Genomic DNA, 27,751 nt, shown 5'->3' with positions numbered 1-27,751 from the left:
TTACCTGAAACGAATAGTGTTTCGCAAACAACAAAGCTGCGCGTGCTCGTAAGAAGAAAAAAGGAAAATGAGTCACGGAACTCGATGTCTTCATTCATTCATTCATTCATTCATTCATTCATTCATTCATTCATTCATTCATTCATTCATTCATTCATTCATTCATTCACTTGCGTAACAAAGTGAAACGGATGTCATACTCATATCATATCAACCATTATTGTTCAAAAGGTAACGCACGTGTTGGCACATGGACAAAGACTAAATCACGCGAACATTTGCGTAATTCATTTACTGTGGATCCACTGTGTAAATAAGTGCGCTGCCTTGGAACAACAATGGCCAACCAACTAGACATCCAATACCTCCCGAGCAAACACCAACCATGTCTGAGATATTTCGGTTCCCTATCGTCCCTCCGATCAAGTTGTAGAGAACTGTCAATTTCTCAGCAGCCCCGCAGCGTCCCGCAACAGGTCTCGTAGCTCGCGGAGTGGCTTCGAAATCTGTACGCGCTCGGAATGGCAGAGTTCGTGGAGTGGCTGCCACCGTCAAAAAGAAGGCGCGAGCAGTGGCATAAATATATACGTATACGATAATGCCAGAGTGAATCGCTCCCGCAACGTAAAGCAGCGCATTCCTCCGATAAGGGCAGACTATAAGAGAGGTTGTAGAGGAGGCCGATTACGTGATGGCAGTGGCTGGACGATTGTCAAGTTCTACAGCGCCTGGAAGGTTTCACCATTTCCCTTAATGGAAAGCCGCGCCTGGCACTACAAGTTGCGACAAGGGTTTGGCACTATCCATGAAAGAGGCGACCGTGCAAGTAATCTTCCATTCTGCACGCAAGCTTACGGCTATGCATTAAAATGCGCTTTCGGCGCCGAACACAGTATATAGCGTGGCAGGGGTCGTAAATAGCTTATCCTCGGTCGATTCGTATAACTGCGCCCAATCCGTATAACTGCGCGCAATAAGTATCCATAGTTTCGAAACAGATGATATCGCGGCAGGGTCCAGATTTGGTAGAGATATATCTTCTTCACCCGTTTCCTCATGCTTCCTCATCGACCCGCACGACACTGCGACGCCGTTAACACTAGCATCGATCACTCTGTGCGAAGTAGTGATAAGGACGTAGAACCGAAGAAGAGTCGACGAAAAATGCGGTCCCACGGAGCATTCGCGTTCGGCTATATACGTGGATTGAGAAACCGCAATTCGAGCGCAACGTTCATTTACAGCCGAGCCAAGCAGAAGCACCCCATCCTTTCACGTAGTTTTGCATCGCCTCCAATGAAAATGGGGTCTATATACAGTAGCTCAAGAGTTGCCGACGGCGAGAGGTGAAGTGCATATGTTTAATTGATTTCTTTCTTTCCCTTTTTTAGAGCGTAAGCTGTTATGGGCTCACTCCAATAGCCGTTTCGGTTCGCGATGGTGCCCGCCGCCGCCGCCGCGTAACCGCTACCGCCGGAAATTCGAAAAAAGAACCCGGTCTTCACCGGGATCGAGCCCAGGACCGCTGCGCGGGAGTCGGATACTTTACCACTGAGCCACGCAAGCGCTTGCTATCAGGCAGCAGAAAAATGCCCTATAAACTCGCCCTTAGGCAGGCGCGCAGGCGCAGACGATCCGAGCCTCCACCAGTATGGTGGCGCCATCTAGTTAAGACGCCTGCAAACGCCGCGTGCGCAGGCGCAGACGACGAGACGCGATTCAGACGAGGCGCGCAATCAACGCGATTCCAGCCTCCGCCAGTATGGTGGCGCCATCTAGTTAAGGTGCCCGCAAACGCCGCGTGCGCAGGCGCAGACGACGAGATGCGATTCAGACGAGGAGCGCAATCAACACGATCCCGATGTTAGATGTCCGCGTAATCTGGGTACCTCTTCGGTACACGTTATGGCATCTCCTCGCAAGGTATGAACCGCTGCTGAAGAAGCCAATCATAGAGCTACGTGCACGGCTACAACCAGGCATCATCGAGCTCAGCAGACTGCTGTGCAGAGAGCTTTACAAGCCGCAGCTCGCCGTCGACGCCGGGCGGACAGTTCAGATCGTTCTCGTCAAAATCGAGGCGAACAGACTTTGCCGCGAAGACCCTGTTGTGCGTGGTGCCGAAATTGGAGCTACTCTTGCGCCGCTCAACCAGCTTACACTGTGACTGTGCTGCGTGTGCCGCGCAGGCTTGCGCCTTTTTTTTATCGTGAGGATTTCTTAGCCTCTTCCACCCAATTTAGTGTCCGTTTGTAACCACTGTCGACTTGCGGCGAGCGCGCTCCACATGTGCGCACTGACGCCGAGTGGAAGCGCTCGCTCAAAAAAAAAAGAAGAAAGAAATTACATGTCCGATGGTTGGCGTCCAGTCCGATTACACCAGCACAGAAGCCTAATGACCGAACCATTAGGCCACATTGTTTAACTGCGCGAACAAAGGGTCACAGAAGCCACAAGTACTGCGCCTGTCCTTGTTTCATGCTCTCTCTGTGGCCGTTTGTTAGCGCAGTTAAACAATGTTTGCTCCATATTTACCAACTCACCCAACAACAAGTTCTCTTAAATTCCATTAGGCCACATAAGTGCAGTCTAACACGGCGCCTCAAAGCGGGAGCTGTCACAGCGAAAGAAGATGATGAAAGTGGCAGGTGGCGCGCGCGCGCCAAGTATTTCAAGGTGCTGGCTGCCTTTGGAAGGAGAGAAATATGAGTGTGAGAAATTTTTGTTTTTAAGGCGAAATCCTTTTATGTCTCATGGTCAGGTCTCCGTTTCAAGGCCGTTTCAAAACCACGTCGTCGACACGAAATGGTCCTCTTAGGATAAGATGCGATATAATGCGCCCAAAACGGCGATTAAGGGTGGAATAATGATTAAGCAAGTGAACTGAAGTGATAATGGGTATACAGAGAGGTGATTGAGGTAATAAAACACCCCAAGTTCCTGGGCCAGTTCGATTACCTCAACAGGTCCTCGATCCATTCAAATTAACAAACTGTGCAGCAACATATAGCGTTTCATGGCCACATAGCTGAAGTTTGCCGAATATATTTATTTCTTTATTTCAGGAGTACTGCCGATACTGCCATATGGGGTCTTAGGCAGGACTGCGTCATAACACAATAACAGCTTTTAAAACAAAGAGGAGCAATTCTAGAAGCGCAACAGGAAAATTTGCCAATGCAAGTCCACAATGCAGACACTAGGGAGAACATGATTCATCCACAAGTACATGAAACTTAAACGCTAGAAACTCGAACACTAGAAATTATACAATTAAATAGCCCTGCACGTTAACTTTACCAATTAGGTCATTTCGATCCAATCCTAATTGGTAGCTACGTTTTCTGGATAGATCGGATTTTTAAGATATCTCCCATGCCTATTTCACTTCAGCAACGTCGAGTGGTACTACCGAGTAAGACTACCGAGTAAGAGAGAGAGAGTGTGTGGGAGATAGCCAATGTATTCCTAATGTATTAATGTATTGAAAGACGAAAGCCTATTGTTTACCGTTTCGCCTCCGTATCGTGCGAGAACGAACATATGCCGCTTTACCAGAGAGCGAATTTAACGTTCACATAATTTGAGTCACAGGGTTAATCGATTATTTGATCACACAACTTGCAGTGCGCCTATGCCCTCCCACCGCACTCGAGCCACGACGAAGACTGACATTCATGCTTGGCAAAAACACGCGCGACGAAATCTGCGTTGACTTTGCAATCTAGGCTATCTTCGCTTCGATACCCACACCTAATGGCACAAATGGCACCGACAGGTACGAGATATAACATCCAATTGCTCAACGTTATTCCGACACCTGTAGACGCGCGCCTCGATACATATTTAAAAACGCGATGTCAGAACACGTGAAACAGCCGTTCGCCACATGGCATACCAGGACACCGCTGTTTCACTTTTGCGGTTTGGCGTATACTAACGGCTGTCTTGAAATCTGCCGGCAGGAGCAAAATTGTCCCCTCCGAGTATTTTTATTTTTGTTACTTCGCTTCCGGAACAACAAACGAGATCGGAATCGTTCTTTCTTTTCACTTGACACGAAATCAACAAGGCCGTAAGATCCGGTAAAGGACGTGCCCGCGTTTTGGCCCACATTCGACAAACCCTTAAGCGGTGACCACGCGCGCCTCACGCAAGCGTCGGCAACATCCCGACGCGCAGAATACGCACGCGCGCGCGTGACGTCACCGTTCTGCGGCGATGAGTGGAGTCGAAGAAAGCATGGCACGGCTTTTTGAGAAAAAGAGAGAGAGAAAAAAAAAGGAATGATGAAGAGAAGGAAGAGAGAAGAAACGGAACGCGCGACGTAGCACGAGAGAGTAAGCCACACGGCACGTGAGACGTTGACGACATTCGTCGGTGCCAAGGACAGCTCCCGGCCATGCCAGGATCTCTGCGCAGCTTTGCGCTGCCGCGCGCGCGCACACACACACATACACGTGCTTCGCCAGACGGCAAACACCCCGTTGCGGGCCGACTGCCACGGGATTCCGGTTCCAGCAGGAATCAGCCGGGCCGCCGGCGGCGGTGGTTAATGGAATGAGAGGGCTGGCTGTGTCGCTGACGCCCTGTGTGTATGTGTGCTTTGTGTTGACCTTTGGTCATAAGGCGACGGCAATCAGAAACGCTGAATGAGTTCGGGTCTAAAAGAAACAGTGAATCACTTGTGATCTGAAACGCAGGCATTCAAAACACGTTGGTTCGGCTGCAGAAAAAAAAAAAGTTAGTTATAGGGGAGAAATTCGAAGGCTTAACTTTCCTATTTAAATTACGCGCTCGTTCTGCGCTTCGTATGACGTCATAGTCGCGCCACGACGCAATTTAGCTGTCCCTTCTTGCATAAAAAAGAAGAAAAAAAAATGTCACAGTTTCGCCCTAAGGGCGAAGCAATGCATGCGATAGCAACACAGCAATGTCATACGAAGTAAGGTGAGCGGCTTTGGTAGCAATATGAATTGTAGTAAACATGAGCTGATTAAGTAAGCAGGTGTGCTGCGGCGTAAGTAGACCGACATGAAGAGAGACTCGATGACCACGAGAAGGCGCGTGTGAAACGGTGGTGTTGATGAGAAGCACTTCCCGTGGGCAGCGCGTGCGAGGGGACACACCTGTAGCGCTGCACTGCCGATCCGGGCAGCATTGCATGTGTAGTGTGCGTTGGAAAATGTGACCCGACTATTACTAACTGAATGAACAAGCGTGGTGTGAGGGCGCACAAACAAACACGAATAGATCACACTGAATGACTGCAGACAACGACTGTCAAAACGCTGGCAGCAAGCTTACGCCGCAGCGGGCGAAGGTACGTGCGGTCTATCGCTTCAACGCAAACTGAGCGGCGAATGCACGGCGCATAAAGGTCAGAGCCGTGTGGAGATAAGAGACGGTGCGGACGAGTGACGAGCGCGGTTGTTGGCAGAGTAGAAGTGCGCCCCCCCCCCCTCCCGCTCCCTCCGGCGCTGGCTTCCTGCTTCCTTGCTTGCGCGTGGGAGATTGAGTGCGTTCGCTCTCCGTGATAGCGCGCGTCCCCGCACGCTTCCGCTCGGGCATACGGCGCGCGGCGAAGATTTTATCTATAGGGAACCTCACGGCGACGCCGACGGCAGAAATCCGGTTGAAGTGTCCATATAATTGCTATCGCAATAAAAATTCCAGAAAGTTGTTACGTAGAGTCTTTTTGTACTCCGTATATACAGTGCGATGTGATCCTGATTTTATGAACAAGCTCCTAACTAATACTACCAAGCAGACGATGCCGAATCCACAACGTCACACGGTGGTAGTGCAGGAAACTTTAGGTCACCCATTGTGTAGCTTTACGGCGAAGCTGTCAGTGCTATGAGAAGCGCTCGAAAACGTCATATATGCGCATTTCCCGGTGTCCTGGGATAACACGATCATTCACCGAGTTTCTCTTTGAGGGAATGCTAGGAGCACCGTATAGCCAAATTACGAGGAGGAGGAGGAAAAAAAGGGAGAAGGTAGGAATGTTAACCAGAAATGCGTCTGGTTGGCTACCCTACACCGGGGGAGGGGAAAGAGGGAATAGAAAGATGAGATAGAGGGAGGAGGGAAGGAAAGACGCGGTGAATTCGCGCACGCGCCCGCGTAGTTGATTTTCCCAGTCTCCTCGGTGAACTAAACAAGGCGCGTTGTTCTTACTACCGGGTGTTTTCAGCGAAGACTCTTAAGTAACGTTTTGGAATAAATGGCCAGTTACTTGGAATAGATGCCATCTGCCGTGGCGACCATGGGGTCTGTTGGGTTTGGCGTTGGCTTACGGTTCCATTTCACTGCAGTCAACCACCAGTGGTTGCGACTCGGGTCCGAGTGGTCATTACGAGTTTACGTAGTTGGTGAGGTACCATGGTGCCGGGTGATCAAGAGGTCCGCGGCGACGTCCAAAAGGAGCAAAAAAAAGGGTTTATTTACAGCATTTACATTTTGAGAGATTTAAAGTACGAGCACGAACGAGCACACACACAGCACTGAAGGTCCTACTAAGTGGTTTGTTTGAAAGGGAAAGGTTGGCGCTATCTTCTGCAGCCCTTGAGGGAGCACGGCTCATCGCGCTTTTTAAGCCCTTCGCTTTCCCCCTTTCTCTCATCGGGGGAATTCACTGTTGTTCTCGTCCAATCACAATCACCGAAACGTTCGTAAAATCCCGCCCCTGACGTTGCACCGCTCCGCCGGATATTACGCTTCCAAGGTTTCGCAACCGCCCCTCACATATACGGGCAACCGCTTGGCGACTTTGGAACCTCCACTTTGATCCGTTCCCACGAAAATTCTTGCCGTCGGCCCCTTGCAAGAATGATGCGGATTTTCATGAAGATCAGCTTGACAGAGAGATGGGCCTTCACGCTAAATAGAGTTTCCACGAAGGGCGGCGGTGTCGTTGTCTCAAGTGAGCTCTTTTGTTTGACTGCATGTCACAGTCCATACCGTGACGGAAAAGAGCGACGATGTCGTTTAGCGACGCACGAGACCGATGAGTCGGAATTAGTCTCGCCCATCAGCTCCGAGCTGTCGGACAGCCGAAGATATACGAAACATAATGACATGTCAATTAGTCTCAGGTGACGCTGGTCTAGTCGCCAGCTTCCCGGCCTTGCAGGGCACCGCAGGGCATGAGTGACATTTCATCCCTGCAGGTTTGTCGGTGCAGCATTCTTTGTCGAAAACAGCCGCCGGGTACAAATGTGCTAAATGCCAGTCAGTCGTAACAGGTCGCGGGTGACACGTGGTATGTAGTCACTATAGTCGGTGACAACCTAAAAATTACAAACAAGCTCCACCCACAAAAACGGAGTGCACCTACCCTTCAGCTCTGAAAGAGAGCTAGCCGAGCAAGCAGTAGTCCACTTACAATTATAGCCTGGCTTGTTTCCCTGACGCCAAGCGGTATTGCGCGTTTACAACACCTGTTTTAAGTGCGGCACACATTAGGGGCCCGGGACCTGGGATGTCGTCCCTCGTCGGTGGGTGTCACGCACAACACAAGGTCTACGTAAGGCATAAAATTCCCCTAAAAATGGATAAAATTAAGCCAAAAAAGTATAAAGTAATATAAATTAAATAGCGAAAACATCATGAATTGACGCATTCATTAACCCAAATTAATGAAAACTCGACCGAAAACTCCAAGCTGATACCGAAACTAGTCAACAGAGGGCGCAACAGCCTCACAAGTGTAATTCCCGCGCACCGGGGTACAGTGCCACTGTAACCGGGGCGCGCTTTCCCGCTATGGACGCCGAGCACCAAGCACGCTTGGAGCGACCGCAGGCGCTCGCCCATGAAAGACAGCACCGACGCAGGGCTGATCAAGCGGTGCGCGCCCGAGAAACTGAACTTGCTCGCCAGTGCAGACAAGCTAATCCCAACATCGTGAAGGTCCAAACACAAGCTGCTCGCTTGTCAGTGGAAAATTACACAAGGACTCTAAAGGGACAAGCACATGACGCGAGTGCTGGCTATCAGCTGAACGCTTATTTTGAAGAAGTTAAGGAAAACAATAACAAAAAAATGCAGCCAGTTCCACAAAATGAAATCTGTCGAAACAGCGGAGCTGTGGTCGTTCTATTTCTGCGATTGTCGCGGATGTTTCTTTTTTTTTTTCGCTGCGGTAGTCTTCGTTTTAGACCGAAGGAACGACCACATCTCCGCTGTTTCCATAGATCGCGTCCCATCCCCCGCAACGCGCTAGGAACGCCGTCGCCCGTGGAAGCCGACGCGTCCCTTGCCTCGCAACGTATATTGGCGGGTTTGGAAGTTAACCAAAGATCAGCAGGCCGGTTGGCTTTGGGAGCACACGGTAATACGACAAATGAGGCAGTGCATGGAGACATGGGTTGGGCCTCTTTTGAAGTCAGAGAAGCACAAAGCAAAATTAGTTTTGAAGAAAGGCTCAGGAACATGGATGAAAATAAATGGGCGGCTAAAGTGCACAAGTATCTCTACATGAAAAGCGTGGACACAGAATGGAGGAAGAGGTCAAGGAAGTTGGCAACCAAGTACAGGATAATCGAAACTGTAAATAGACAACCAGGGGTCATCAGAAAGAAAGTGAGAGAAATAGAGACCATAAATTGGATGCAAAGAATGGAAACGAAAAGGACAATGGAGATTTACAAGAATGAGAAGAAAGAAATTAGAAGGGAAAATCTGTACGATAACACAAAGGGCAGTGCCTTGCTATTTGAGGCTCGAGCCGGTTGCCTAAGGACGAAAACATATCGGAACAAATATTCGGAACTAGATGAGGCATGTGTATGCTGCAGTAAAGATCCAGAGACCACTCAGCACATCCTAATGGAATGCGACGGGATCCACCCAGCGAGAACCGTAGGTAACGTGAAACTCCCAGAAGCGCTTGGGTTTAAAGTGGAAGGAAACATAAACAGATCAGCCGTAGAGATCAGCAAGAGACGATTAGAGTACTGGTGGAAAAAAAGCAGGGAAAAGATGGATACGACCTGATCTCTTAAAATCATAGGCAGCGGTACAAGCTAAATTTTTGAAAAAGGTATACAAAAATGCTAGATAAAGAACATGTGTAATATACCTGATTAAATCAAGCAGGCTAGGTGACTATTTGTCGCCACCCCGTTTCAAAGGGGATGCCAATAAATCATCATCATCATCATCATCATCATCATCATGTAATTCCAGCGCACCGGGGTACAGTGCCACTGTAACCGGGGCGCGCTTTCCCGCTATGGACGCCGAGCACCAAGCACGCTTGGAGCGACAGCGGGCGCTCGTCCGTGAAAGACAGCACCGACGAAGGGCTGATCAAGCGGTGCGCGCCCGAGAAACTGAACTTGCTCGCCAGTGCAGACAAGCTAATCCCAACATCGTGAAGGTCCAAACACAAGCTGCTCGCTTGTCAGTGGAAAATTACACACGGACTCTAAAGGGACAAGCACATGACGCGAGTGCTGGCTATCAGCTGAACGCTTATATTGAAGAAGTTAAGGAAAACTATAACAAAAAAATGCAGCCAGTTCCACAAAATGAAATCTGTTGAAACAGCGGAGCTGTGGTCGCTCTATTTCTGCGATTGTCGCGGATGTTTCTTTTTTTTTTGTCGCTGCGGTAGTCTTCGTTTTAGACCGAAGGAACGACCACATCTCCGCTGTTTCCATAGATCGCGTCCCATCCCCCGCAACGCGCTAGGAACGCCGTCGCCCGTGGAAGCCGACGCGTCCCTTGTCCCGCAACGCGTTAGGAACGCTGTCGACCGTGGAAGCCGAAGCGTCCCACCCCCTGCAAGTAGCGCCGTTCTGGCCAGCCAAGCAGCCGCGAATGCACAACTTCGCTGTAGTCACCTCCTCCCCCCAGCCCGCGCCCTCTCATTGGTCGTCTCCTCGCCCAGCGCACCTCTCCTCTGATGGTCATGTGACCTGCCCTCCCCGGCGCGGCTCTCATTCTGTCCTGGTCGCGTTTGTGGAATTGAACGGGATCATCGCCCATCGCAAAGCGCTCGCCCCCAGCAGGCCACCGCCACCATCACCAGCCTTCATGATCGGATGAGACTCTTGCATGATCGGATGAGACTCCTTCTCTTCCCTTCCTTTCAACATCTTTATCTCCTTTTACCCCTTCCCCTGATGTTGCGCCACGCTCCCTATTGGGCAGCAGAAATAAACGTCGTCTTTCTTCAATAAAATCACTACTACTACTGGTCACGTGACCTCTCCGGCTCTGCTCCTGGGTGAGGGCGGCCGTCATCGACGGCGCACGCTCGATTAAGAACAGCTCCGCTGTTAATAACGGAATATGTGCACTTCTATATATTGCCACAATATTGCGCAACCTATGCCCTTTCACTGAAATGAGAGAGAAAGCAAGGAGGGCAAAGGTAGGTCAGCCAGACCGGCCTCCGATTTGCTACCCCACACTGGGCGTAAGGGTAGCAAATCAGTCTTTTCCTCTGTCTATTCGAAAGAGGAAAGGACTGAAATAACTCTGCGCAATGCATGTGGACATATTTTGTTTATTTTTGTTTTCTTTGACAGTTTTTCTGTTCAAAACCGTTTTAACCGCTGACAAGTTAATGAAGCCGGTGAAGTATTGAAAGATCCCCAGAGGGGAGAGAGGCACCGTGATTGCATGGAGTAAGCAATGACGTCACCGCACGCGCCGCGGCAGTCCAGCGGCTATGGCATCGCGCGCTGCGGAGCTCGAGGTCGCGGGTTCAATACCGGCAGCGGCGGCCGCGTTTCGATGCGGGACGAAACACGCAAAAAACAATCGTGTATACTTACGTTTGGGTTGCCGTTAAAGATCTATCTATCTATCTATCTATCTATCTATCTATCTATCTATCTATCTATCTATCTATCTATCTATCTATCTATCTATCTATCTATCTATCTATCTATCTATCTATCTATCTATCTATCTATCTATCTATCTATCTATCTATCTATCTATCTATCTATCTATCTATCTATCTATCTATCTATCTATCTATCTATCTATCTATCTATCTATCTATCTATCTATCCGCCTACGTCTAGGTGCTCTCATGGTCGATTCGTAAACTTGGTATGTACCAAAAATGGCATGTTGACAACGTTGGCGAGAACGCCAACATTATACTAATACATAAGAAGGGAGACGTTAAAGTATTGAATTATAGACCCAGCTTGCTTTTAGTATTGTATAAAACATTAACCAATATAATTTCCAGCAGAATCAGGGCAACACTTGACATCAGTCAACCAAGAGAACAGGCTGGCTTCAGGAAGGAATATTCTGCGATGGGTCATATTCATGTCATCAATCAGGTAATCGAGAATTCTGCTGAGTACAATCAACCTCTCTATATGGCTTTCATAGATTATGAAAAGGCATTTGATTCAGTAGAGATACCAGCAGTCATAGATGCAATGCGTAATCAAAGAGTTCAGGAGGCATACGTAAATATCTTGGCAAATATCAACATAGATTCCACAGCTACATTGGTTCTCCACAAGAAAACTAGAAAATTACCTATCAAGAAAGGGGTCAGGAAAGGAGACAGAATCCCTCCAATGCTATTCACTGCATGCTTAGAAGTATTCAAGCTCTTAGACTGGGAAGGCTTAGGAGTGAGGATCAACGGCGAATATCTCAGTAACCTTCCGTTTGCAGATGACATTGTCCTATTCACCAACAATGGGGACAAATTACAACAAATGATTAGGGACTTAACCGCGAAAGTGTAAGAGTGGGGTTGAAGATTAAAGAATTGAATATTAAAGATTAAAGATTGAAGTTTAAAGCTTGAAGATTAAAGGGTGAATAGTTAAGAACCGCACAAAGAGCGATGGAACGAAAAAAGTTAGGCCTAACGTTTAGAGACAGGAAGATAGCGGTGTGGATCAGAGAGCAAACGGGGATATCCGATATTCTAACTGACATTAAGAGAAGAAAATGGAGATGGGTAGGCCATGTAATGCGTAGGATGGATAACCGGTGGGCCATTAGAGTTACAAATGGATACCAAGAGAAGGGAAGCGCAGGCAGAAAACTAGGTGGGGTGATCAAGTTAGGAAATTTGCAGGCGCAAATTGGAATCAGCTAGCGCAAGACAGGGGTAATTGAAGATCGCAGGGAGAGGCCTTCGTCCTGCAGTGCACATAAAATATAAGCTGCTGATGATGACGATGAAAATTGGCGTAGTATGACAAGAGTGCATTCACAAGAATGTTCGTCATGCACTCTTGTCATATTAAGCCCGTTTTGGCACCTACCAAGTTAACGAAACGACCATGAGAGCACCAAGACGTAGGCGGCTGTTTCATGACCTACATGACACATGACAGGATATTCATTTCATGACCCTGATCATGAAAAGGAAATTTACAGAAGAATAAAATTGGGTTGGTGTGCATACGGCAGGGACTGCCAAATCCTGACTGGGAGCTTGTCATACCATGCCAATTTTGGTACAGACCAAGATAACGAAATGACCATGAGAGCACCAAGACGTAGGCGCTTAGATAGATAGATACTGTCAAAGTGGCAAATGTTTGCCAATAAATACTTCGCATTTAAAAGACATGAGTTATGTATGTCTTACCTTTCACCAGTACTTTCACATTGTCAAGTTCCCAAGTAGTCACGGTGCATCGTTCATTTAGAGGCCCAATGCTCATCGGAAGCACTGAACGCTATTCTGATGTCATCAGACTCACCAATATCATTGATTAGCGCAAGGCAGTGAAGTAATCACTCATGACAATGGTGTCCTAATTTTTTTTTCCTTGGCGTTCTTAAGAAGGTGTATGAAACATGCATGTAAGTATAACGCACTCATTTAAGCAACCTGCATGGGTGTTCAGATATGTTCTTTTGATGGAACATTCCTGTAGCATCCAGTTGGATATAGGTAGGGCAAGCCCTGCCGTATATGCGGACTGGTTGCGTGACAGTCCTCCGCATGTTGCCAGGAAAGCATGTGGTCACCCTGGTTCCGAGGCAGCGTACGCATATACTTTCATTTATTTATTTTATTTATTATTGAATAAGTCCCCCCCCCCCCCTTTCTTCCACCTCAGATCGATGCCCTCAGGTGAGGAGCGGGGCAGAGGAATTGACACAACTTATCTCACAATGATACGCAATTAAACACTTTTAGTAGCATTAGATCTTACACAATAGTCGATATAACACGTTGATTACAAGATGTGAGGAGCAACTTGTAATTTAAACTAGTACGAACGATATGATTAGTCTTCAAGTACATTTGCGCCGTAGGTAATAAATTCATTGTGTGAGTGAATAGATTGACTGAGGAAGGCACTGAGAAAATCACTCGCGAATAAAAAATGGCTCATTGTCACATATTCATATATGGAAAACTCTAAAAAAAATAAACATCGCCTACAACAGATTAAGTGGAACATAACGGATCTGCGCTGGAGCCTAATAATCACAACAAGCAACGTGCAAAAAAAAAGTACAGTGGCAATTACGTCACATGAACAGAGAATGACTTCATGGCATCATACACATCTTGGCTCCGAGAGGCCACCGAAAATGTCCTGTATCTACTGGCCAATTAATATCAGCCATGCGCTAGGACCTGGAGGACTCATGACTTCCACCAGTCTACAACGGTAAGTCAAGGTGTAAAATATACACGTTATTACATTCTATCTCTCTTGCTTCGCCGTGAAAAGCACAGAGGCATGCGGCTTAGAGAACTATAGTTTGAAACATCATACCGACTGCACCCATATTTTCAAGTAATCGACAACCGTACAGACCAATGCAGCCCACCGAATGAGCCCGTGGGGTCAGTCAACGTTGACGGGTCGAAAGACTGGCGTCCCCGTTGTCCCGGTTTAAAACGGGCCCGCATCGATCGCTCGAACATAAACTGGCGCAACGGTTTCTGTCGCTCCGCCTTTGGAAACTTTAGAAACGCATCGTTAGACTTCACTGGCCAGTTGTGGCGCTCTGCCTCAAGAAACTCATCTTTGAAGTTTGCTGGCGAGTATCGCAACGAATGTTGGCTGGCAGTATACAGTCTTTAGAGTCTGCTTACAGTTTTTGAACTACCGCTTAAATGGAACACCAACCCCACGGTTGGTTGGTTTTGTATTCATGCAATGCGCAAGCTTTGTCTCGCAGTAAATGGAACTCCTGATAAACGGACCCAAGTTCGCTGGTCCTTTGTGGTTCCGTTTAAAGAGAGTCTGCTACAGTCTTTCAGATGGTCTTCAACTTGGTATGTTCCACAGCAAATATGTTCCACAGAACATATTTATGTTCGACACCAGAGGACGAGTACGCGTTTAAAGAAACATTTAGGGACAGCCCCATAGAACGCCGAAATGCACAGTGATCCCACCGGCATTTGCCTAACTGTCCGACGAGTGCAACGAGCTTCATTTAGTATTGCAGATTATTTTCAGCTTGGCAGTCGTGTGTGGCATGTGATGGACACGCGTTAGAATACGGTTAAAGGAAATGAAAGGACAGAACAGGCCCACAGGACACCAAAGTGCACACTGATCACACCGGTGAATTGAGACTGCATAAAAGATAAGAACACCTTAACGGGGTCACTATTATTGTTTAGCTGTAGGTGCAGCGTAGCGATCTGACACGTAATGACGATCGGGTCTTGGTTATCTTTTTTCTCGACATTTGTAACAAGCTGGGCTTCCACCAAAAACAATCACAAAATCATAACGCAGTCATTTAAGCCAGCCGGATTTTCAGTATATTCTTTTGACGAAGCCTTCCGACTGTTTCGTTTTGCGTTTCGTTGAGTCTTAGCGCTGAGCGCTTCGTTCGTGACCGTGGATCACCTCGGTACGTGTCTCATTGCACAACTAATGCAACAAGCTCTAGTTAGTATTTCAGATAGTTTTGAACTGGTTAGACTTCTGTGGCATGGGCGATACGCTCGGTATAACACGGCTAAAGGAAAGGTAAGACAGCACAGGCTCGTACGACGTCAATGTTCACAGTGACGATCTCACGCGTTATTGCATTGCCACGATGATTCACTCACCGCTTGATGGCCACTTTCTCCCCGGTGTCCAACCGCTGTCCGAGCACCACGGATCCGTAGGTGCCGTCCCCGAGCGGACCCAGAGTCATGTAGCGGTTCATTGCCGCTACATCTCGGCTACGACTGCTGTAAGAGGACCTCATGCAAACTCGGACATCGGCCACCCTGCTGAAACCGCCGGGGTCTGCTGCCGGGGACGGCTAGGCAGGCATTCAGTGTTGACGAGCAGGCGTTGCCGTGGCAACGCGATCGGCTCGCGGTCACGCGGTCAGGGTGCCGCCGTGGATGCATGCTCGGCTGCGTCGTGAAGGTGGCGCGGGCTACGCGATCTCGTTAGATCTCGAGTCGTTGCGGGATGCTTGGCACGTGTGACGGCTTACTGACTGCACGGGCTTGGCTGGCTGGCTCGCTGGTGGGAGCGGTTTTGGTTTTGTCGCCGCCCGCGGCGTTTTGCGAACTGGAAGCGGCGGCAATTGTTGACTAACAAAGAAATCGTGTCCGTTTTGTGGCGATTCGCGCAGCAGACCGTGAAGACAATCGCGCGATAAAAAACATGCTTTTCCAGCCAGCCAGAGGGTTGCACGAATCTACTATCAAGATGGACTCATGGTTTGCGGAAGTGGCCCGTTCCGGCATGCCTGATGTGTGACCTTCGACCTTTTTTTTAAGCCTTGGTTTTGCTTTGTACTGTTCCTACGTTTGATTTTATGGCAAATTTGTGTTTTTGTGTTGGACGTCCCACAGGACCTTCATGGAGACAACGTAAACGACAGTTATGCCTCCTCTGGGGCGTATCTTGACTATTCTGGACGATGCAAATAAAAAAAAAATGTAGCTTGTGGAGACTCCAGAGTCACCTGCTGCGAAAACATTAGTAAATTATTATCACCCTATCACCTCTTTCCCTCTGGCATTTTCACTGATGATGGTCTGAAAGTATATTTTTCAGAACCTGCCCATTGCATTCATTTCAGGGAGTTTGATTTTTTTAACCGTCTAGGTGGGTTTATACATTGAGCGCGCTGGAAGAGTCGCATTATTTAGCTTGAATTTTAGATATGACACGTTAGGCTTCAAGGAGTTGATTTAAAGACGCTCAGCGGCGACGGAGTTTAACATGCTTTGCAATTGTTCGTAACATGATTTTATCTATTACTTGTTTTTCCGCCCATCGCCTGTAACACCTTGTCTACGATCGTTTCCGGCTCACAAAAAAGAAGACAAGAAAGACAAAAAAAAAGAGAGAGAGAAAATAAAACATGTGTACACAGCAGTCGAGGAACTTCACCACTACTTTAAGAGCGGTGCGATTCTTGGCTACCTACTCGGGCATCGCGGGAACTGAATGGCAAATGTCCTTTTATTGGGCCCTGATGATCATTACACCGCGTTCTGCACCACTGCAGGCCTTCGTGAGCTTTATGGTGGGCTCATGGAAGCGATGTCACTCCTGTCACGGCGGTCACGCATGGAGTTCACTCTAAGAACATTTTATATTTTGTGTAGTTTATCTTGTCCCCCAACAATAACCGTTATTTTGCGTACCTGTCCTTTATTTAACGCTGCGCGCCCGGTACTTCTAGGTCACGAATGGCACGCGCGTGATCAGCGTGACGTAGCATTCTTCACACGGAAAGTAGCGAGCGCTGAGTTTTCAAGAGAGGAAACGCAAGAGAGAGAGCTGACGATTACAGTTCGGAGACAAGATACGCCCTATAATCTTTTTTAGAGTGTTGATTCAGTTAGAGTGTTGATTCAGTTCTCGCTTGTCCCCAAAAAATAATAAAAATAAAAAAAGGGCAGCGGATGGGCAAAGTTACAACGTATTCCTAAATATTGTAGACTAAGTTTCTGGCACGTTTACCAAAGGGGATACGACTGAGCAGTGGTTTATTTCTCCAGGAGAGATAAAATAATGGATGGAAAACAGTCCTGACCAGAATAGCTGTCCGGCTAACTACTGTACCCAGAAAAAAAATGGAAAGGGTAGATAAGACGAGGAACAAAGAAGAGAAAGTATGCAAACAATATTTTTATTTGCTTATTTATGTATTTATTTATTTATTCATACTGTCAACGCTTTGGTAGGATTATTACAGGAGTGGTGTTTTGAAAATAGCATACTCATAAACAATAATAATTGGCAGGAGCAAGAAAACAGTTGGCTAAATGCAAATAAGGAAGAAAAGGCATGCGCAATGCATAGTACTAGTAAGCGTAGTAGTTTCGCATAATATAGACAAATGCAACTTTCTAAAAGAGTAAATACATCAGTAAGCACAACTACAATAACGTTAAGTTGCTCCCCATTAGGGGAGGAACATCATATACAAGGATAGGAAGAACATAAAAAGATATGCTTACAAGTTCACCAGTGTGTGTAAACTAAACTGTTCTTGATTTATTCATAGATATATGCACACAAACACGATTAAGGCTCTGCAAAATGTTTAAAGTGCGCGAAGACGACTTGACGGACACATAGACTCACACACAAAAGCACAGAATCTTTTTACCAACTAGCCCAACAACATGCCTTACTACGATTAAGGCGTCTGAAGATCATTAGTTTTAGTGCGATTAGAATTACCTTGCCCTGTGAACTCCACCCACTTTGCGGTACGCATGTACGTACGCATGTACGTGTGTATATATATGATGTGCGTACGTGACCTCTGTCATGCCATTCAATGAAAAACAAAGAAGTTATTTCAACTTTCTCTAAAGCTGGGTGGATTCGGACCCGCTTCACACGGGTTCCTCGAACACAGCAGCCCGACACTTTCGAGTGCTGATCCACGCATGCGCGAAGCCGGCGAAGAAACAATTACGCAGGGCCTATTCTGTGGACCAGACCACAGGATAAACTCTCACTTTGTTCTGTGGACCAGACCACGAAATACACTTCTTTCTTTATTTTGTGGGGGAGTGCGGTAGTTCCCCCTGTCGGCCGGTTGCGCATTGATCGATTGAAATCTGCGCTGTCCAGTCTAGTCGGCACCTTAACGTCGAAAGTCAGCACGTGTTTGTGCTGTGCGGTTTATGCCATGAAAGCGGGACAAAAGTTCTCCTCGTTTGAGGAACTCCAATCGGCAATAAGCCGACTATGAGCGCACGGTTTACGCCGAATTTTGGATTAGTCAATCGCGAACCGTCCATGCTGCAAGAAAGAAAGGCATCAGACGCCCCATTGACGAGAACCTGAGCTACTACAGCCTGACGTACGGCTGCAAGCACGGCGGAAGAACGCACAAATCCGTGTCAACAGGTGCTCGTCCTAAACAAACGTAAGTTATTGACTCCTCCCCATATTTAATTCACTTTATTGACCTTTTACGAATCGTGAAATAATGGCGTTGGGAGGGTATAGCATGGTAAAAGAATGGCATACACCGCGTGGGAAAGCCGTGAATGTATGTGGCAGCAGGAATGCAACTTCACTGCTCCTATGTATCAATTTTATACAGGACATACAAGATCAACTGCCCGGCCCACATTTCCTTCCTTGCCACCAAAGATGGGAAATGCTTGGAAGTCATTGAAGTGTTGACGAACACACTCACACGTTGAGTGAGGTATGTCTATTACACTGCCAGTCAGTCAAGAAATTAGTTTCCCTTTTTCCATAACGACACTTTAATTGAGAACTACAAGATACGCTGTGCTTTGCTTGATATCTGTTGGCTTCATATGGTTGTGTCTAACAAGAACGCTGGGGCCCTCGGTCAATTCTTTCATACAAATTAAGTAAATACATGCAGCAGTAGATGTGTTCCTGAATTCGTTCATCTTTCTTGCAGAAGTGTTTCCAGCACCTGCCACGCCAAACAAGGCTCAACGAAGAGGAAACAGGTGAAGCGAAGAAACTTCTCGCACTCAAAGCTAATAAGAAATGCATACAAGGGCACTTCTTCAATGGTGGGAAGAGAATACTCCTGCGTGACCTTCACAACTTAACAACAAACATGCAGGCGGAGAAAGTGAAATGGTCAACGCTCAACTTCATTGCCTCACGTGTGGAGGAATCTGGCGGCACTACGGGACATTCTTGTGGATAGTGATGATGTGCTGACTGGCCTTTTCTACCAGGATAGTGGCATGAAAAAGGCATATGAGAACTTTCCAGAGATTGTTTTCGTTGATGCCATTCATAAGACCAATGATAAACCGATGCCATTGTATGTTGTCCTTGTGGAGGATTCCATATGGTGAGAGTGAAATAGGGGCATTGATATTGTGTGCAGGTGAGGACGAGGCAACATTACAAGCATTGTTTTCAAGGTTTAATGTGAGCAACAGGTCAACCACGGACACTAAAGTTATTATGACTGACAAGGATTTTGTAGAAAGAAAGACCTTGAAGATTGTTTCCCTGTGCAGTCAGCACTATATGCTTATTTCATGTCCTGCGAACATTTAAAAGGGAGGTGACCGTAGAGAAGATGGGTGTCACTAGTCAGATGAGGATGCACATTCTGGGATCATTGCAGAAATTGTGCTACTCCCAAACTGAAGAAGAATACCAAGAGACTTATAAAAGCTTGCAGAACACTGGTTGTGCCAAGGTTCTTCAATATTTCATTAAAAATTGGCACCCGATGCGCAATGAATGGGTGGAAGGCTAGAAACATCAAGCCAAAACCTTTGGAAATTCCACAAATAACCATGTTGAAGCCATCAATCAGAAGATAATGCAAGTTGTCAAGTGGTATACGCCTCTCCACAAGATGTTTCCTGACCTGAAAACAGTCTGCGTCCTGAACGGGATCAGAGAGCAATGGAAGCCTTGCTGAAGGCCCCAGTGGTGACAAATTTAACACATTGTGAACAAGAATACTGCAACATCTTGACACCATATGCATTTGCTATAGTCTTCAAGAAACTGAAAAAAGCAAATGAAATGGATTCCTTAGAAGAGTATGCTCATCTCGAAGTGTCTGAGGAAAGCTGCTCTTGTTGTCTATCCAAAGCAATCGCCTGCCATGTAGATACATTCTTTTACCGTAAAGAGTTTGGCCTACCAATGTTCTTTGACAACGCAACACCAACAAGATGGACAAGAAGCTTTTACAGTTAGTCTTATCGACTCTTCGCCACAGATCCAACTGTTGCTGGCCAAGCTAACGTGCTTTCTCATCTAGCTACAAGAAAGGTCATGTCAGAGTGTCAGAAGCATAGAAAAGCTGCGACAATTCTCCTAAATATTGCGTCACTTGTTGCAGAACTGCCAATGCGATAGTATCAGAAACAATGGAACTGTTGAAGGCATTAAAAAGCATCGAAGAAAGAAAAGAGGTGTGCCTTGTTGAAATAGCAACACATGACGCTTCAGACGACATCGTGCAAATCATAGACAGTACAAGTGAGTGTTTTGTTTCTTGCATTTATGCCTCGGCACTAGTTTCGTATTTTGTGACGACACTCATTGCACCTGTGAAAATGAACGGTACATTTTTATGGCAGGCCAGCCCATGGACATACCGGCATCCAGCGAAGGCACAACAGAGCCCATGACACTACCCACTCGGGAAGGAGCACCTGCAGCAATATTGCAGCAAGCATGCAGTGCAAGTGGTAAGCTGAGTTGCATTTCCTTTCAGTGATGCATTTCCATGGTTCTTCTCAACTGATGTCAGTTCTGCATTGTTATGAAGTGTTTAATAAACTGCCTTACAACAGCAGGCCAGCCCATGGTCATACCAGCACCCGGCGAAGGCACAACAGGGCCCGCGTCACTACCCACTCGGGAAAGAGCACCTGCAGCAATATTGCAGCAATATTGCAGCAAGCATGCAGTGCAAGTGGTAAGCTGCGTTGTACTTGCTTTCAGTGACACATTTCCATGGTTCTTCTCAAGGGATGTCAGTTCTGCATCGTTATGAAGTGTTTAATAAACTGCCTTGCAACAGCAGGCCAGCCCATGGCCATACCAGCACCCGGCGAAGGCACAACAGGGCCCGTGTCACTACCCACTCGGGAAGGAGCACCTGCAGCAATATTGCAGCAAGCATGCAGTGCAAGTGGTAAGCCGAGTTGCATTTCCTTTCAGTGATGCATTTCCATGGTTCTTCTCGACTGATGTCAGTTCTGCATTGTTATTAAGTGTTTAATAAACTGCCTTGCAACAGCCGGCCAGCCCATAGCCATACCAGCACCCGGCGAAGGCACAGCAGGGCCCGTGTCACTACCCACTTGGGAAGGAGCACCTGCAGCAATATTGCAACAAGCATGCAGTGCAAGTGGTAAGCTGCGTTGTACTTGCTTTCAGTGACACATTTCCATGGTTCTTCTCAAGGGATGTCAGTTCTGCATCGTTATGAAGTGTTTAATAAACTGCCTTGCAACAGCAGGCCAGCCCATGGCCATACCAGCACCCGGCGAAGGCACAACAGGGCCCGTGTCACTACCCACTCGGGAAGGAGCACCTGCAGCAATATTGCAGCAAGCATGCAGTGCAAGTGGTAAGCCGAGTTGCATTTCCTTTCAGTGATGCATTTCCATGGTTCTTCTCGACTGATGTCAGTTCTGCATTGTTATTAAGTGTTTAATAAACTGCCTTGCAACAGCCGGCCAGCCCATAGCCATACCAGCACCCGGCGAAGGCACAGCAGGGCCCGTGTCACTACCCACTTGGGAAGGAGCACCTGCAGCAATATTGCAACAAGCATGCAGTGCAAGTGGTAAGCTGCGTTGTACTTGCTTTCAGTGACACATTTCCATGGTTCTTCTCAAGGGATGTCAGTTCTGCATTGTTATGAAGTGTTTAATAAACTGCCTTGCAACAGCAGGCCAGCCCATGGCCATACCAGCACCCGGCGAAGGCACAACAGGGCCCGTGTCACTACCCACTCGGGAAGGAGCACCTGCAGCAATATTGCAGCAAGCATGCAGTGCAAGTGGTAAGCCGAGTTGCATTTCCTTTCAGTGATGCATTTCCATGGTTCTTCTCGACTGATGTCAGTTCTGCATTGTTATTAAGTGTTTAATAAACTGCCTTGCAACAGCCGGCCAGCCCATAGCCATACCAGCACCCGGCGAAGGCACAGCAGGGCCCGTGTCACTACCCACTTGGGAAGGAGCACCTGCAGCAATATTGCAGCAAGCATGCAGTGCAAGTGGTAAGCTGAGTTGCATTTCCTTTCAGTGATGCATTTCCATGGTTCTTCTCAACTGATGTCAGTTCTGCATTGTTATGAAGTGTTTAATAAACTGCCTTACAACAGCAGGCCAGCCCATGGTCATACCAGCACCCGGCGAAGGCACAACAGGGCCCGCGTCACTACCCACTCGGGAAAGAGCACCTGCAGCAATATTGCAGCAATATTGCAGCAAGCATGCAGTGCAAGTGGTAAGCTGCGTTGTACTTGCTTTCAGTGACACATTTCCATGGTTCTTCTCAAGGGATGTCAGTTCTGCATCGTTATGAAGTGTTTAATAAACTGCCTTGCAACAGCAGGCCAGCCCATGGCCATACCAGCACCCGGCGAAGGCACAACAGGGCCCGTGTCACTACCCACTCGGGAAGGAGCACCTGCAGCAATATTGCAGCAAGCATGCAGTGCAAGTGGTAAGCCGAGTTGCATTTCCTTTCAGTGATGCATTTCCATGGTTCTTCTCGACTGATATCAGTTCTGCATTGTTATTAAGTGTTTAATAAACTGCCTTGCAACAGCCGGCCAGCCCATAGCCATACCAGCACCCGGCGAAGGCACAGCAGGGCCCGTGTCACTACCCACTTGGGAAGGAGCACCTGCAGCAATATTGCAACAAGCATGCAGTGCAAGTGGTAAGCTGCGTTGTACTTGCCTTCAGTGACACATTTCCATGGTTCTTCTCAAGTGATGTCAGTTCTGTCTTAAGTTACACGTTATTTTATTTTTTATTTTATTTACTAGTTTACCCTCAGGACCCAGAGGACGTTACAGAGAGGGTGGGTACCATATAAATACACAACAAAGCAATAACAGGGATTCAAAGGAAAATACATTAGGTTGCAACTGCACCAGAAAGTGCTCAGTAACTGCAGACTTGAACAATGCTTGGTCCCGAGTGGCAGCGATGGAGGGGGAAGGTGATTCCACTCTCTATTTGTCTTTGGAAGAAAAGAATGTAAAAAGAGATTAGTGCAGCAGAGAAGGATGGCTACTTTATTTGGGTGGTCAACACGTAATGAAACGTAAGCAGGTTCTGCCGCTATTACTTTAGAAAGATGTGAATAAGTTATGTTTCCTTGCTTGAAAGTATTTCACTGTTGTTAAGCTTTTATTTATATTGATGAACTGTTATATGGTTCTAGGTTATGTGGACCACCTTGGCTACATCAAGTTAACAGCAGCATTGAAGCACAGTGGAAGGTGAAAAGGAAGGGGGCAGACTGTTATCGGTCATCCCACAAAACAGAGGTGCATACGTCCAGTTCCGTTCACTAAGAAGGCACCTGCTGATCGTGCGAAACTGATGCTTGGATGACTTGTGGATAGTTGCAGTTTGGAAGCTGCAATGAATGGCACAAACATTTCAGAACACATGGTGGAGGTATTGCCAAAAAAAGGTGCCCTCGGCAATTTTAGACAATTCCTGCAGTTTGGCAGAGATAAAGCCACACTTTGAAGATGATGCCTGGCTCTCCGTATTGTCATTATTAGAAATAGAGAAGAAAAAACCGGCATGGTTCTGTCCGACATGCAAAAAACTTATTGGCAAGGCGGATTCTGTCTGTTGTGACTCCCGCCTGGAATGGAGACATTTGAAACGTGCATGTCTTGATCGTTTGCCCAAATCAAGTACATGGTTTTGCAGAGACTGCCACCAAACATGCATGACACCCTCACTTGTGTTATTGTTGCCACAACTGTCACCACCTCATTTTTGTATTTCTGATGCAATAACAGTATCCATTGTGTTATGGAAAAAATAGTTCTAATTTTGGCCTTCAAAACCTGTAGGAACCATGGTACTTGCAAAACCACTGACATCGCTACCATCATGGTCCCTCCTGTCAGAATCACTGTTTTGCCAAAAATACATTGTAATAAATATACATTTCATCTGCGTTAACATGGTTATTTGTGTGCTTTGATAGCTATTCTGGATTTGTTCTGTACATGCACAGCCGGCAAACATTTATGAACAGCAATAGTTAAAAAGATGCATCACTTTACAAACATAATGGATGCCGAGATGGTACACGTAGTTGCATCTGTTTAGCAACAGATGGAGGATCTGTAGAAAAGAATGACAGCTTCATAATTGACAGCCCAGCGGCCGAATTGACTGCAGCGCGCCAAGCGGCCGGCATAAATCACTTCCGGTTTCGGTTTTGGGCGCGCGCATTTTGAAAGAAAGCTAGCACGCCACAAGACGTTTGTGAAATGTGGAAATATTTATTTTGCTCAATATAAAAGCTCGTTCCGCGCTTTGTGCGTTCATCCAACGTTGTGACCCCAGGTAAGCAGTTGTTCACGTATGAAGCTCCACCGGACGGCACCAGCTGAAAAAAAGTAAATTACAAGCATTTACAAGCACGTAACAGCATGTTGCAAGCATGTGTCATTTTGGTATTCAGACATGGGAATACTGCGTGTAGAGGCGAAACGTGCGAAAGCGATGAATGGGCGGCATTACTAACAAAAGCAATTCGCTTTTACACACACACACACACACACACACACACACACACACACACACACACACACACACACATATATATATATATGTGTGTGTGTGTGTGTGTAAATATATATATATATATATATATATATATATGGCGTAGAAAATACCCGACTCATCCGAAACAATACCATAAAATGTGGAAAAATCGGATTTCCAAGCATCCTCGGCCTCGGGCGACGCGACGGTACGCTACATACACAGAGATGGACGCAACAGGCACTCAAGACAAATGCGCGGGTGCAAAGCCTGTTTTCAGTCCTTTAGAAGACGGAATTTTCGAATGACAAGTTTCTGATGTGTTCCTGGGCGTTATCTTTCGCGCGCTCTGCCGGCTCCAGCAACACACTCCCATGTTATCACTCTTGGCAATGGCCCATCGCGTTTTCAACAGGCGTGAGTACCGAAATAAGGTATATGTTGTTGCGGGGCCACAAAAAACGTCGCAAACTTGTCCCGCTAAGATTCATTACACGCCAAACTAACTTTATCACCACGGCCGAGCTGCTTATCGCTAACTGCGTCACAGCGCGCTGTGCGGCCAGCGTGCCTCAAAAGTACCACGGAAAGTAACGAAATTACTTTTCAGTAATGTCTGGCGTCAGAGAAAGCGGCACAAACTTCTCCTAGCAAGATGCACTAGACTACGCACCACAGCCGAGTTCTCGCTAACTCCGACACGGCGCCCTATGCGGCCAGTGTGCCTCAAAAACCGAAATAAATTACAATAATCCCCTAGATAGCGTCGGAAATATGTCCCAGCACGATTCATTAACTCAAATTAACTGCGCCAGGATGGCCGAGCTGTTTTTCGCTAACTGCGTCTTAAGTCTCGGTCCCGCGCCGTAAGCCTAATTGCGTCGGACTGTGAAACAAGATTTCTCACCTTGCCGTAGTCCAACAGTGCAGTGGTGTCTTGTCCCAGTGCAGAAGGAGCGCAAGAATACGCCGAGAGCCCAATAAACCAGGTTACATTTAAAAAAAGAAAAAAAAGAACGAGACAGACGGGTCACCGCGCGCGAGTGCTCAAACGCGCGCGCAGCCATCCTCGCTGGCTTCGGGGGAGTGCCTGGCGGATGACGCATGCATCTGGCGAGTCATTGGCCTGTCACTAGATAAGGCAAGAAAAATAAGTCGCAAAGTTTAAGTTCATTTGTACGCAAAACGTTTTAGTTTTCGCGGCAAAGAGTTTAAAAATAAATCAATGTCTGTTAACTTAATTTCACTTTCTTTTTTTCGATGCTCGCCGTAGCTAACGTTCGGCATCAATACTACAGCGTGACCTACGGTGACGCGTTTCCTGTTACCAGTTTTTGTCGAGTGTCCCCTCGTGTTGAATATCTTTCTCTATGGCACAGGTTCCCCCAATAACGAATCAGTTTCGTCATACGGTTTTACGACTGTTTTCTTCAGCGTCACTACTACGTGCTGTTGTGTCTGGCGGTCTCTCGGGACAAAGGAGGCCGGCGCCGACTCAGACGCGCCAACCTGGCACCGAGAGAATTGTCACCTGGGACTGAGGGATTAGCAGTTGGTCTCCGGGCTACCTCATGCGTCGCTAAACGGCAGCGTCGCCCCTTTGGTGCGGTTCCGTGAATTACCAGCGCCGCCCGAACCACGACGAGGACTGGCGCCCTTTCGAGACAGCCACCGCCCTCCTTGGTTCCGCGAACTGACCGCTATGGAGAGGCGAATCTTGAAGGGGGCCAGTGTCTGGCAATCCCGGGGGAACGACATCAACGTTCGGTTCCCAAGGTGTCAGCCTGTGTTCGGGGGCGACCTAGCAAGATTGGAGGCGGAGCCCGGCGGGAAACGACGACACATCACGTGCGGGATATGGCCACCTGATCCAAGATGCTGATTGGCTAAAAGAACTACAGTGTATTCCCTCGTCGAGCGAAAGAGGGAAACGAAAGGGACAAAACAGCGGGACTTGGGTGTTGAGAAACGCTTGACCATACAGCGCCCGTCTGTCGACTGCCAATGGAGCCAAATCTTACCAAGCGATCGTTCGTGCATGCCACATTAAGGAACATGCAATATCACTCTGGCAATATAGTAAGTTCTCGATGGAATATTTTATGAACATAACCACATTTCGAAAGAGTTAATAATATTTGTGGGAATATTTGTTTCAGGCACGCGTCTTTTTAAGTTATATCTGTAACAACAGCGAAGGAAATACTAAATGGGCAGTTTGTCACATTTATCTGCCTGAATAAGCACTCTTTGAGCTACTGTTTGGTAAAGTGTTGATAGAGCTACTCATGGATCCAAACCCCGTGAAGTGACCAAGACTTCTCATTAATGGCAGTAGCCGCCACCGCCGTGCTGTCCAGGTATCGACGGCGCATGTGCGTGGGCTGAATTTCAACAAGAGTGTCCCCTCTTGTTGAAATTCTTTCTCTATACCTATATTGTGGTCTAGTCCACAAAATAACGCTGAAGTGTATTTTGTGGTTTGGTCGACAGAATAAAGTGCGAGTTTATCCTGTGGTCTGGTCCACAGAATAGGCACTGCGAAACAATTATCAGCGAATCCCGGCCACGGCGGCCGCATTTCGATGGGGGCGAAATGCAAGAACGCCCGTGCACTTAGATTTAGGTGTACGTTAAAGAACCAGAAGTGGTCTAAATTTCCGGAGTCCCCCACTACGGCGTGCCTCATAATGAGATCGTCGTTTTGGCACGTAAAGCCCCATAGGTTTTGAAACAATTATCACCGATCGCACTCACCGACGCGCATCCCGGAAGCCACGCTCGAACTTCACAGCGGAGCCGCCAGATGACGCATCGTGTCCAGAGTGAAACATATTGGAGTAATTATTCGCAACGTAATGAGGCATGCGTCTGCTGCAGCTAAAATACGCTAACGACTCGGCACATTGTACTGGAATGCGAAGATGTCCACCCAGTGAAACCCGGAGGAAGCGTCCGCCTTCCAAAAGCACCGGGATTCAAAGCGGACGAAAGCAGTAATTGGTCAGCAGTGGAGATAAGCAACATACGTTTAGTAATTGGTGGAAAAAAAGCAGGGAAGGT

The 27,751-nt window shown here is 47.4% G+C and overlaps 2 protein-coding genes and 1 pseudogene across 4 annotated transcripts in view; 2 read left to right on the top strand and 1 right to left on the bottom strand.

Annotated features, from left to right (window-relative positions):
- LOC119431399 (serine/threonine-protein kinase ICK) overlaps positions 1-15,340 on the bottom strand; it is a 77,378-nt gene extending 62,038 nt beyond the window's left edge. The window contains exon 1 of one of the 2 annotated variants that reach the window (XM_037698887.2): positions 15,041-15,340. In XM_037698887.2, the coding sequence (XP_037554815.1) occupies positions 15,041-15,183 (143 nt within the window). In that variant the 5' untranslated portion in view covers positions 15,184-15,340. The remainder of the gene's footprint in view (positions 1-15,040) is intronic. The other variant, XM_037698888.2, reaches the window with a different exon arrangement.
- Positions 15,341-18,043: 2,703 nt separating this feature from the next.
- On the top strand, positions 18,044-19,564 carry LOC125940616 (uncharacterized; annotated as a pseudogene).
- A 1,367-nt stretch (positions 19,565-20,931) lies between these two features.
- LOC119431558 (skin secretory protein xP2-like) lies at positions 20,932-24,247 on the top strand. 2 transcript variants are annotated; one of them, XM_049657006.1, is made up of 5 exons: positions 20,932-21,063; positions 21,388-21,501; positions 21,826-21,939; positions 22,494-22,607; positions 23,337-24,247. In XM_049657006.1, the coding sequence occupies exons 1-5, from the start codon at positions 20,961-20,963 to the stop codon at positions 23,396-23,398; spliced, it is 507 nt and encodes a 168-aa protein (XP_049512963.1). In that variant the 5' UTR covers positions 20,932-20,960; the 3' UTR covers positions 23,399-24,247. The 2 variants fall into 2 exon arrangements, with proteins under 2 accessions (XP_049512963.1, XP_049512964.1); XM_049657007.1 differs by lacking the exon at positions 21,388-21,501.
- The last annotated feature ends 3,504 nt before the right edge of the window (positions 24,248-27,751 follow it).

This window comes from Dermacentor silvarum, chromosome 10, assembly GCF_013339745.2.
Source record: "Dermacentor silvarum isolate Dsil-2018 chromosome 10, BIME_Dsil_1.4, whole genome shotgun sequence".
NCBI classification, from domain to species: Eukaryota; Metazoa; Arthropoda; class Arachnida; order Ixodida; family Ixodidae; genus Dermacentor; species Dermacentor silvarum.
Note: the sequence above shows the minus strand (reverse complement) of the source record. Positions and strands in the feature narration are given on the sequence as shown.

Bases quoted from the DNA above. Each gene is read 5' to 3' on its own strand.
- LOC119431558 (XM_049657006.1), top strand. From the start codon at position 20,961: ATGGCCATACCAGCACCCGGCGAAGGCACAACAGGGCCCGTGTCACTA. The intron at 21,502-21,825 runs GTAAGCCGAGTT...GCCTTGCAACAG, and splicing joins GCAAGCATGCAGTGCAAGTG to CAGGCCAGCCCATGGCCATA. The intron at 21,940-22,493 runs GTAAGCCGAGTT...GCCTTGCAACAG, and splicing joins GCAAGCATGCAGTGCAAGTG to CAGGCCAGCCCATGGCCATA.